At 43.5% G+C, this 12,581-nt stretch overlaps 2 protein-coding genes across 2 annotated transcripts in view; both read left to right on the top strand.

The window, feature by feature from the left end:
* The window catches only part of T265_14902 (hypothetical protein), a gene marked incomplete at both ends in the record, with an annotated part of 15,649 nt that extends 13,814 nt beyond the window's left edge, over positions 1 to 1,835 (top strand). The window contains one exon of the mRNA XM_009175746.1: positions 1,689 to 1,835. Coding sequence (XP_009174010.1) covers positions 1,689 to 1,835 — 147 coding nt within the window. The remainder of the gene's footprint in view (positions 1 to 1,688) is intronic.
* A 3,001-nt stretch (positions 1,836 to 4,836) lies between these two features.
* Positions 4,837 to 12,581, top strand: part of T265_09615 (hypothetical protein) — a gene marked incomplete at both ends in the record, with an annotated part of 17,497 nt that continues 9,752 nt past the window's right edge. The window contains 3 exons of the mRNA XM_009175736.1: positions 4,837 to 4,868; positions 7,579 to 7,971; positions 10,380 to 10,452. Coding sequence (XP_009174000.1) covers positions 7,598 to 7,971; positions 10,380 to 10,452 — 447 coding nt within the window. The remainder of the gene's footprint in view (positions 4,869 to 7,578; positions 7,972 to 10,379; positions 10,453 to 12,581) is intronic.

Genomic DNA, 12,581 nt, shown 5'->3' with positions numbered 1-12,581 from the left:
CTCAGAATTTAGCAAAAAGCGCTATCCGCCGTTCATGCCTTACTAAATGCCATTTTGTTCAGTTGCAGCTTGAGTGACCTTTTTCTCTTCTTGATATTTTTGACTGCAGTTCTGAGCTCTCTACGTCCTAATCTCACCAGGAACACAAACATTGGTGGTTTTTTCTCCGCGATCTTGGTGGAAGCCCATGATTCACTTGGCTCCTTCCACAGAAACAAAACTGTGGCTTTATCTCGGTTTACGTGTATATATAAAATCCAAGGAGAATAGCCTATTCTCCTTTATCTGAGGGATGAACTCTACTGGAAGATAATGTCATCAGTACAAAGTCAGGGCGCCAATACGCATAAAACTTCCAAAAATTTTTCAGAGTTTTACAAACATGTTTTTTGACGAACTCTCTAGTACGGTTGGTGCTTGATTGATGTAGTTTTACTAGTAGTCTGTTGCATAACAAGATTTACGAATCGTGTAGCTATTGTTTACAGTATCCAGGGGTTTCCAATCTTACAGCTCGTTCTCCGAAGCAAACGCAACCAAACTTCCTCTAACTTCCAGATTTTCTGGGTAGTAGTGATTTACAATTACCATTAAACCTTGGCCGAGATTTCAGTCTATTTTCATAAAGAAAGCTACTCACAGGTTGCTGAAAACTCTTTGACGGTCCACGACTTATTTCGCCCTTCTTGGCGCTCATCAAATAGGCGCAGTCCTTGAGTTTCTGTCAGCCTTATGTTCTGCTCGAACCAAAATTGGACTAATTTTGACAATATGGTTTTCAAGGGAGACTCAACTTTGTTTAGCTTGGTGGGGACAGCATCCTACTTTATCCAATAGCAAGCTCGAGTGCACCGAGACAACTCACTTGTATCCTACCTCACTCAGCGTTGGAAATAGTTTTCATTCATCAAGTCCTGTAGGTTTCTCACGAAACAGACCGAGATATTAAGCCCTAATACAATGAATGACTTAAGAAAATTAGCACAAATAGACCAGGAGTGGTCCTAGTCCTCGTGAGCTCAAGTTCACCGGTCATCGAATTTCAGTACCATCATGCGAATCCTGAATTCACGAAGATTTTCGGGTGGAACCAGTCGGGCTAAGCATACCTTGAACAGTTCCAAAACTCTGTACTCGTTTGTTTACTAGTCCACTTTGTCCAGAACTGCGGACTGGCTCCCGAAACAGGTGAGTTAAGCTCACTTTTTAATAGTCTATCAGGTTTTGAACTTTTGCGCGCGATGACCTATAAGCACCAGTAAATGAGTGACATTACGCAACAGTTTTTGGACCCTATGTTTGTAATAATTGGCGTTTCCGCAGGAAGATAATGAGTGTTCTTAGCCTAGAGCATGGTCACGTGATATTTGAACGAGAAGGTTTTCGGCTCCTAGCGTTTTCCTTCGAGTCCTTGGAATCAGTAGGACGCCCAAAAGATCAAAGTGCAAGTGACATTTGACATCAAGAGATCCTAAAGCTCTACAGGGTCACTAGTGTACCAGATAAACTAAACTTTGGTGAGAAACCCTAGCCTATAAGGCTGGCCTTTTATGATAAAGATATCTGACGATCACAAATAGTCACATTTTAGTGAGCAAGAAAAATGACCTATCAATTCCAAAAGTAAACAAGTGAGTGAAGTACACCGAAATCGGTTCGCTGCAACTTCACACCTTTCATCGTTTCAGCTCCTTTCAAGCCACACGTCAGAGGTTGTCCCAAATGATTATTCGAAATCAACAAGAAATACTCAGCTTCCTGGGGAGGAACAGGGTGACCATGAAAATGAGGGACAAGTTGAAGTGAGTAAATATCCTACCAGTCTCCTCTTCTGAGACAAAAATGGATCGGCAATAGTTAATTGAATATTTTACAAGCTACTGGCATCGCTATTACCAACTATTGAAGAGAGTTTATAAGTGTAACACTCGTGTGTATTCAGTCATCAAAATTGCCAGCATAAGTGTCGCGACGTGCTGATACCGGTCACGAATGATCAACACTCAAGCTACTCAAAAATAGAGAGTAGTGTAGATTTGAAGTATCTCTAAATCTAGCTCTAGTGAACCCGACTGCGTCCCATCTTTCCTTTACGGTAAAATTTTTTCTTCTTACGGGACTGGGTTTTCGACGGCGGTGGGTGTGGATAGTTTTAGGCAAAACATTTCGAAGCTGATATTTGAAGTATAAATTTACTTGCTTTGAATTTAGCATACAGTAAGCCTCACTTACGACATATCTGGGAGACACTCAGTGACATTTCTTTCCTAGTTCAAACGAGCAACGTTAATCTTGCTCGAAGCACACCAGGACCCAGTTATTCTGTACTTGGGAGCTGTGGATGGTAGGCACTCTACCGACAAGTTTCTATCTAGGGGAACACTTGAAATAAACTGTAAGTCTGACAGCGATTGCCATATTACGTAATATCGAAAGCCTAATTCTCCCTTCCTCTTTGCATTCCTACCATTCTAGATGGAAGCAAGTAAGTACTGCGTGTATCAATTGATTACTGACTTATAAACCAAGTATTATATATGCTATGAAAAAATCTAACACGACAAACCAGCTAGTCAGCTGCAAGTGTTAGCAACCACTCCTTCCTCACCCAAATGTGTTTTGTAGGTTAAAACTAAAAGACTACTTGCCCTAGAACCGAACTGAACACCGACCTCCATTACGCACACGACTGAACATCCCACCAGAATTGGCAGTTGTGTGCACGATTTAGCAAGTTATTCTTCCGAATAGACAGATGACGTGCAAACGCTCATTTGCAAATCCATTTGGTTTTCACGAAAGACTCAACTGAACCCCTCGTGAAAACCAAATTGATTCGCAAATGAGTGTACTTCTCGAAAACAGTCCAATTTGGGTTCAAGTAGAACATAAAGTTGATGGATACTCGGGGACTGCGCCTACATGATGAGCCCCCTGAAGGGCGAAACCGGTCTTGGGCTGTCAAAGGGTTTTCAGAAACCCTATGAGTAGTCTCCTTTACGAAAAGTTCCCTACTTCATCACCAGTTCTTCGGATTTCCTGGTTCAAATCACAACCAGGTCTACACAAACAACTTAAGACGTCCACAAATAGGTTGTTCTGGCCAATATCGTGCCCGTCATGAAACTATGAGCCCCGTACTTGAAGCGTTCTGGATCCCAAAAAGATGGGATCCACCCACTACATCACATAATTTTCCCCAAACTTTGTGCATCAGTCGCTTGTTGATCTGTTCGATAATATCAACTATCACTACAGGTGACTGGTCTGCCAAATTGCAGACAAATGTCATTAAATGATATCAAGTTAGCGAGAAAGTCAGGTGCCTGTGATCGACAGGACAAGACCATTTGGATCATCGATTAGTTGACTGAGAAACTGGGAGGCATGAGGAGGAAACACACCGGGTTTGTTTCTGTACGAAGCACAGTAACCATACAAGTATCAGAACTATCACGACTGAGTAAACGCTCTCATTTGCGCATGAAATTGGTTTTGACAGCAAACTCAGCTAAATCCATCTGTATTTCTCATTGCTGTATCTCGTGCTTGTTAATCCCACTCCTGAGTCAGTTTATCCGTTAGTTCCCTTAAACTTTAAGCTTAGTAATATATAATAGGGTTATGTCACAGGTCCATCTGATACCCTGTCCAAGGTTACAACGTCATGACCTGCAATCCATACAGTTGTCCTCCAGTCACTTTTGAAGCAGTCACGGGGTAACTATGATCGTACCTGAACGTAACGCACCACTCATAAACGAGAGCTTCACCTGGATTCAGTTGAGTCTTCCGTCAATGTCAAATTGGTGCGCAAATTCGAATTCTGAATCCAAGTAGAATATAAGGTTGCGGACAGCACGGGGACTGAGCCCATCCGATGAACCCCAAGAAGGGCCAAGAAGGCCAAGTGCAGTCCATTCGAAGGTTAGAAAAGTTCCGTGTGACCAATAATCTGATCAACTGTTAACCGACTACTCGTGAGTAGTTCCATTGCCCATCCAAATTACTAAGCAATGCAAAAAGTGAACTCCAAATGCGTACGATGTAAACTGAGAGACAGCTGCATCTAGACAGTACTCAAACTTGCAGTGCTGTGGTGAACAAGCGTAGATTCCGAGAAAGAAAGAAAAAAAGAAAGGTCCATGATAATTCACTTGCCACTCGTCCGATAAGCTAGATACCTTGAGCTAGAAATCCGTCTACAGGTGTCCATAACCTTATCTGTATTAGGAGCACTTGGGTAATTGTTCAAGATCATACAACTTTCCATCGTAGATCTATTAAACACCAAATCATAACCCAACACTCCAATCGAATGCTTTAGTTAAGATGCTATCGGCTTCGGGAAAACTCGGATGGAGTGTGACACGCACTTCATCAACTATTGGGTACGTGTTCCCTAGGTTCAGCGGCTTGTATCCGCCTAAAACAACATTGCATCCGGTGTGGATCCATATGAAGGACCCTGACAGAAGCAAAATGACAAGTGTCATAAATTTTTGTTACCCTCCTTCGGGTGACGTCAAGAACCCCCAGAAAGGATGACCAGACGTTCACAACTGGAACTGTTAGTAAAATTTATCGGATAACAAGCAATGTAAGAAGGCTTGTAAGGTTGTTAGTTTATTGGTCCACAAATTCCTCATGTTTTCCAAATTGTTAGTTCATGGTCCACAAATTCCTCATGTTTTCCAAATCCCCTAATCTGTTTGACCCAGTCATGAGGATGGTAGGACGTTGTCACCAAATTTCAACTCATGTACACTGACAGACTTTCTACTTCATGTGATTAGGTCCCGGAACAACTGATATTCCCTCCTTGTTCTTCCCATTTCAGATACCAAGAGCACTCCTTTCGCAGATGAGTAAGTGATCACTTGATGCAATTCCAATGCCTTTCACGGTTTTCATATTTAAAGTGAATGCACCACAAGTACATGTGTACCAAAAAATGGCCATTCAGATGCAGTCCTGCTCAACTGACTGCTTTAATGCGTGTGATTCAATGAGCCCATAGATTCGCGGACAAATTTTCCTTTAAAACGCATTACACTTCTCGACAAAGACTCAGATAAGCGGCTGCTCAGACAAACGACTCTGCTTTTTGGTTGAATTCTACTGCTGAGTTTTGTTCTACGTATTATAGACCAGCAAACCGCGATTGAAGTGAATCGGCAAGGACGGCCATCGACTGAATTGTTTGGAAGCGAAACATAGAGGTATCCCAAAACACAGATTTGAAACCTCTTGAGTATTCGAACATGTGTACCTGGAGTGACCAATGTAGGAAGCCGACGCATATGAAATGCTCTGGTAGTCTCATTTCGTTTGAACAGCCCTCTTTCTGTCCTAACACAAGTATTTTAGTGAGTTCAGACCAAGGAATGGATGCGTCGGATTCGAGTGTTGCTTTTATTGAGGCTCACTGGCTCCTTCGAAATGCCGAGGTTCGAACTCCGGCTTCAAAGCTTCGGCTCAAGACTTCGAAGTGCCCAAAGTGTTACTGACGAGTTCGTGAGCTTTACCATATATATGGTAAATAAAAAGTTCACAAAATACGATACAGCAGACTAATATTCAACTCAACGCAGTGTAGTAGGTGACGTAGACACCAGACAGAAAATAGAAAAAAAAGAACAAACTGGCAACACAAACCGCGGGCTTCAAGTGGCAGATTGTGTAGAGCTACTATACATCCGTATAATGAAACTTCTTCTGAAGACAGTGAAGGTTATCTACCACCCGGCGTGCCAGCTTACCACTAGATACACGAACCTGTAAAATCAATTACAAGCAATCGCGAGTGCGTTAATAGGCGTCCTTTTAACCAGCATCAGAGGTGGAACTTGTAAGCTTACAAACAATTTGATCACGACGGATCGTTACGTGAATTTACACCAGCGAAATAACTTTCTGTCATCCGGCTTTTAGGCAGCTTACCTGCTGACTGGTCCCTAGAGAGACGACTTCTGATATGGAGGACCCACGCAACTTGTGAGGTGCTTACTTTTCTTAACGAGTTACTCATAGTTTTAATAGTAGTTTGTGGAAATTGTCAGTCATGCTGCTGGCCAGCCTCTCGTGACTGAATTTTATGGCCTTCAAGTATTAGAAATAGGGTTGTAGGTTCGAATCTGCCCCGGAATTCATGAGATGCGCACAACTGATGATTTCAAGCAATGGATGATTGATCCTGCTTAAACTGCAGGATAATGCCTACACGGACTTCTCAGAAGGGAAAACACCTCAAAAGTTCCACGAGTTGGCTGTCGAGCAGATGGTTGCTGTGGTCATGATCACCATCGTTGTCAGTTGTAATAACTGCGTACTTGTCGTACAGTGGTTGTCGTTTCCACAGTTTCTTTCACCAATTATTCGGGGAGGTGAGGTAGATAGCTGCTGTGGTAGCTGAGAATCAGCCCTGTATCTGTTGCCTCGTTGTTGAATTCTGTTTGTAGTTGTCCGTTTTGCAACCCTGTAATGAGAACGTCGAAGAATGCCAATTTATCATGGGTTTCTTCCGTTTCAAGAGTAGTTGTAATACTGCGTACTTGTCGTACAGTGGTTGTCGTTTCCACAGTTTCTTTCACCAATTATTCGGGGAGGTGAGGTGGATAGCTCCTGTGGTAGCTGAGAATCAGCCCTGTATCTGTTGCCTCGTTGTTGAATTCTGTTTGTAGTTGTCCGTTTTGCAACCCTGTAATGAGAACGTCGAAGAATGCCAATTTATCATGGGTTTCTTCCGTTTCAAGAGTCCGTTTCACCGGTCTCCCATCTGATTGGTCACAGTCAAACAGCCAGGTGACACGTGACTCAATGCTGAAGCAGTTGGAACTCGAGTAATAATGCAGTCTGACATCACAGCACAGTAGTCCACTGTTCATCACAGTGGCGAAAGTTAAGACCCATGGCCACATGGAGAGAGGGAATAGGATAGACCGTTGGCGTGTCTTAATACTTATTTCATGCTAAATATCCAGGTCAAGTCCTGAGCACCTAACTGCAATCTCGAGCGGAATGTCCCATAATTCGCGCACATAAAAAGAAAATAATTCCAGTTTGCCAGTTCACTCAGAAAGCATATGAGTGGTATTTCTTATTCCATACACGGTACTAAATACGTTAAAGTAAATCGGTGCACATAATATGTGTTTGATGAAAGTCGGTCTCAGCGCACACCCTGTGGATCTCCCAGATCCTTCCACGTATCAGGTACGGGGATCGCCGATAAGCGATTGAAACTTTGATAGGACAAAGAGCGACTCGTTCTTCACACATGCAAGTACATTTCTTACGGCCTGGTTCTCACTAGCTCTTCGAGTGATGACTCTTTTTAGCACATTCGTTGTAGGTAGGGCTGGATTCGAAGCCAACCTTTGGTGAGAAAAGGCATTGCGGAATGTCGTGATCAGCATCACGAGTCTCCAGGGTTATTCAAATGCCGCTTAGTGTAAACTGCATGGTCTGCCTAATGCGACTACGTGGATCAATCGATTGTAATTTCACAAGTGTATTAAGGTACAGGATCTTCACTTTCTCCAGAAGGATTAGCAGCAGTTTCATTCGTGTATTCAGATCCAGTACACTTGTGCCTATGAGCGTTACTTTCGGAACTGAAACATCCCAAGTTCACTCGGAGGAACAAAAGGCGAAAGTGAGCTCGGCGGGTTCACCGGACCATCGATCTTTATCAGACTCGTGCTCATCGCCGTCCCCATTCTATGCTCATACTGCTGAACTTTCCAACTCTACGGCTGTCGACGATGAGAAAGAACGTGAACGGAAAACTCGGTTATTAATGACACTGGAGAAGCTGGATGAAAGGGTAGCCGACACATTCTCCCAGTCTATACAGCGTCTCCCTTCACTGACAGGTTCAGAACAAGACGAGAAAAGGATTGGGTTCGAATCAATGCCATACGAGCCGTCAAAGAGACAAGCTGGGAAGGTGGAACAGATGGAGGTGAAGTAAGTTATTCTGGTGTTCAAAGAACGAGAACACGTTTAACTAGGAGTGTATAGGGAAGTCCTTCCGTCGAAAACTGCTGGCCTTACAAGTCACGTCCAGAGTTTGATTGGTGACAAACTTCAAAGAGTTTTGAGTATTGTTGAGTGGACAGTGTCCAAGCCAGTGTTGTTTTTCTTTTATTCAGCTATCCAACCTCATGTTGGGCAAGCGAATGCAGACCACGGAATCGAACTTGTGCCCACTGTTTCAGATTAGAAAGTGGGTGACTCATTCCGCAGCAGGCGGTTAGATATCCACAGTATTGGCAGCCTCTGTTTGCTTGGCAGTGAATTTCAAATTTACAGATGTTGTGACACATGTCGAGTGGAAGGAAAATCAGCTGACAACTATAGATGGCTGTAAACGTGTTTGTTTTCCCTCAAGGAGAACAATATATCTCTCTTCACGACCATACAAACTGTGGTTAACATCGATGAGTGGGACAAATTATCTGTTCGCCTTAGCTGAGCAAACGTTCCAAAAACAAATCAGGTGCGAGCATCGGTACGGTGGGTTATAGGTGCATTCTCATTGTACTTCTTGGTTGATTACAAATGTCGGTGAGAAACGGCTACATGATTTGGACCAGAAATATCTGTTAGGAGGTGATCCTACCAAATCCTAACCTGATAAATTCATTTCGATGAGTTTTCGCTACCATCCTGTCAAAAAATACCGGTGAAGGACGCAGTTTTTTTTAAGATTTGTTACGTGTTGCCTTCTCAAGGCTCACGGAGAGATAGAAAGATCATCACAATGAGTTCGGGAAAGATCCGTGGTTAAGGCGCGAACTTACTGACCGGAAGGTCCGTGGTTCGAACCCGACGCTGACTCCCCAAATGCTCCTCCTCATGGTTGGGAAACCTCGCAGTGCTGCCTTCTGGTGGCATGGCAACTATTTACTGATGTTTCCGGGCAAATGAATGTCCTGCACCAGGTCGCCTCACGTTTCAGTCGCTACGATATTCGAGGTATCGCGATACATGTATATTTGTAATGCACTACCTATAAGGTTGCTGAAAAGTCGACAACAGCCCACGACCGGTTTCACCCTTCTTGGGGCTCATCAGGTGGGCGCAGTCCCCGAGTTTCCATTAACCCTGTGCAATACTTGAAACTAAATTGCACAAATTTGGTGAACTACACTCATTTGCACCCATTTGCCTGGAAAATTCACAAACGAGAGATTCAGCTAGGTTCCAGGTGAGTCTCTCGAAAAACCAAATTAGTTTGCAAATCAGTGTATTTCGCTAAATTCGTGCAATTTGGTTTCAAGTAGAACATAGGGCTGATGGAAACTCGGGGAATGCGCCCACCTGATGAGCCCCAAGAAGGCCGAAACCGGTCGTGGGCTGTCGGCGAATTTTCAGCGACCTTATGAGTAGTGCACTACAGATTATTATTACTTGTTATTGGATTTCTAATGACGGGAACAGCCTCACTTTATGAGTTCCTAAGAGCCAGAAATTTTCGTGGTATGCATTGCACGACCGAAAAACTGGTTCTACCACGGAAACATGATGAAGGGAAACGACCGAATTCGGTACTTATGGGTGGACCCCAGACTTTATGGTTCCGCACGACTGGACATCAATATTGTTCTTTCCCATTCGAGCGTAGAATCACCTCAAACATGACAATGCATCAGTCGGTCTTTCCACGTGACTAGTCGCGTTCAATAACACATGAGGAAGGAAAAAAATTAAATTACATGCATATTGTTTTGTAGAAGAGGAGTAAATCCAGGCAGTTTAAAAAGACCCTACTGGTGAAAGAAAGAAGGCCTTTGCAGCGGGGTTATTTATTAGAAAACGCCAAGTGAACAGTTGGAGACTAATGGACAGGGAAGCAAAACTCTCATATGCATCTTGTTTACAAAAACTGAATATCCTTGAACGCGTCTTCCTGAACTTTCCTGGATATTTATAGACTGTGGCTCAACTGCAAGCAAATGTGACTCCACAAATTCCGTAATAGATCTCACTTTTCAAAAGACGCGAAGCGGATTTATGAGAAAACATACTACTCGCATGTCCCCATCAGTAATATCCACCGTTGCACTGATAGACAGGGTGGTAGGCAAATCGCAGCCTTGGGTTCACAAGAACCAAACGCTGAGAACTCCATCTAATCATTTTACATTGTTTTTTCTCTATGATGTATGTCGCACACACTAAAAAAATGGGCTTTTTTCTAAATGTTTTGCGGGTTGTCTTACGAACGATACTTAGCTCATCACGTAGTTAGTTGTGGCATAAACTCGAATAAATTGTGACTAATCACGTACTATGTACGTATTTATGTGGAGAGATCAGACCTCAGCTCACGAGAGAGCGGATTAAAGATTTTTCGTGCTTTCTCTTCCCAGGTTTGATAAAAGGAGGGAACAAGAACTGTGGGAGGAACTTTTTGGTAGCATTGCTCCAGAAAATAGTACCGAAGTGAGTTTTGTTGTGGATCTCAATTTCTAGTAAATCCACTTCACTCACTTTACTGTAAGTTTGGCCATGACAAAGATTCATGGTCATACTGGGGCGGGATGGACCAAGTGGTTAGAGCGCGAATTCCTGACCGGCAGATCTGTGGTTCAAACCTGACCTCTGACTCTCGACTACTCCTGTCTAAGCTTGGGCAAACTGGCAGTATCCAAGCCCTCGTGCTATCTTTGAGCGGCATGGCGGCTAGGCAGCAAAAGGGTGCTACAGCTGAACGATTTTGTATGACAAAAATTTTGAAGTCACCAAATTGAAGAGGCTCATCTGGTCAAGAAAAGCTAAGAAACTCTAGACAGGTAAAACGTGCCTGTTCCTTGCAGATATGGCGTAAACAGCCACTGCTTCCAAGTCTGAAGAGTGAAGTCATCGGTTCGTTTTTTATTGATTATTAACTATGCCCCTGATTTTGAATATCAACCTAGTAAGTTTGTGAATTAGGGTCTAAACAGAGTCTGTTTTGCTGATTTCATATTAGTCCTTGCGCAGGACGGTTCTTAATTCGTTGGTGATCTATAATACTCCAAGTGAGACTAGCACTGATGACCAACTAACAAAATCCTTGGGGTTAAATTTCCGGTCAAACTAAGCATCTCTGTCCTCAATTGCAAATGGAAGTTTGCTGTAACAAGTGTTGAGTACGAACGGATTAGAATAAGAGGACAGATTGCTGGGCGATCGTGAGGTAAATATTGGCCAGTAACACCACGATGATCCCCACGCCCGCGCGCTCATACACGTCAAGAGACATTCATGAGCGTACGGTATTGTGACAGAAAAAGTCAACACACAAATCTCAAAGACCGAAATTACATCAGCCAATTCGCGCCACTTGTCGTGTCAAAAAGGTAATCCAGTGAGTCCCACACTATGTGTATATTAGACTCAAGTGCAGGCTATACTGCTGCAAGGATGCTAGACTTCAGGTTGCAGATGACCACAGACGCCCCAGATCAGTAGCTGGAATTGACTGGAGCCAAAAGATTCGGAAGCACGTGATCATGAGAATGGATTCTGGTGAAGCAGACGGTACTTCACTCAAAGACTACATCCATTGTTTCAAGCTATGGCGGCTTGGCCAAGAAGAACGTTGCTTTTCCTGCCTAATTCGGAGTCCTTGGAGGTAGACAGAATTCGACATGGACACAAAAAGTAAAGAAGATGACGAGAGGTTAGTATGCTTTCGTTACTGCTCGCCTTCCAGAATGGAATCGAAGTAACCCTCCTGTACTTGGCTGGAGACACCGAACGATGTGCTGGCTAATTGATATCAGTAGCGTTCATGTTACCAGTTTCTGTCTGGATAGTCCAACAGAGTGTATGAGGTATATGCACCTCTAATGTTTGTGAAGCTTTATCCCATGTTCCCGTCCCTTTCTATCCATTATAAAACTATTTCCGGATAAACTGACATGGTTCTACGGTAGTAAGGCACTGGCGTTCTTGTTTAGTGTTGCTATCAGTAATGAAGATGGTATAAAGCGAAAGATTCTAAAAGATTCTAATAGATTCTAATGGGAGAGTAACTTTGACTACTGTTCATTGACACATCTCGGGTTCTTTTTGTTGTGTCTTGCTGAACGGTGGCGCAACTCTGTATCGGTCCCTTGGCTTCCTGCTCCGCCCACTATGGTACATCAGAAGGCACGGTAGCTCTACACAGCCCTTTATGGAGATAAAGGAAAATTATTACAACTGTATTTATAGGGTAATCACAGTGTTCCACAAGGTCGTGCCAGAATCTCCCTGGGGGCGGGAGAAGAGTCGAGCCAAAGATGCTCGACTCGGATTGGCTGGCATTCTGACCAATCAGGGCATGCCTTCGTCTGGTCCGTGCCCTGCATGTGACATCCGTCCAAATGATGTGATGTTCGGTAGTTAGGGACGGCTGGCCTCCGGACACTTTCACTGAGCGTAAAGCAAATGTGACAGAGGAATAGATACCCTCAAACACTTGAGGCACCCATTTTCCGGCAACATGTGAAGAAAAGTGGTCTGAAAACTTGTGACAAGAATTCTCACAATTCCCTTGTCCGTACCAACAGGATTCACTGACACGGTGCTCCAAGGATGCTCCA

Source organism: Opisthorchis viverrini, assembly GCF_000715545.1.
Source record: "Opisthorchis viverrini unplaced genomic scaffold opera_v5_294, whole genome shotgun sequence".
NCBI lineage: Eukaryota > Metazoa > Platyhelminthes > Trematoda > Opisthorchiida > Opisthorchiidae > Opisthorchis > Opisthorchis viverrini.
Note: the sequence above shows the minus strand (reverse complement) of the source record. Positions and strands in the feature narration are given on the sequence as shown.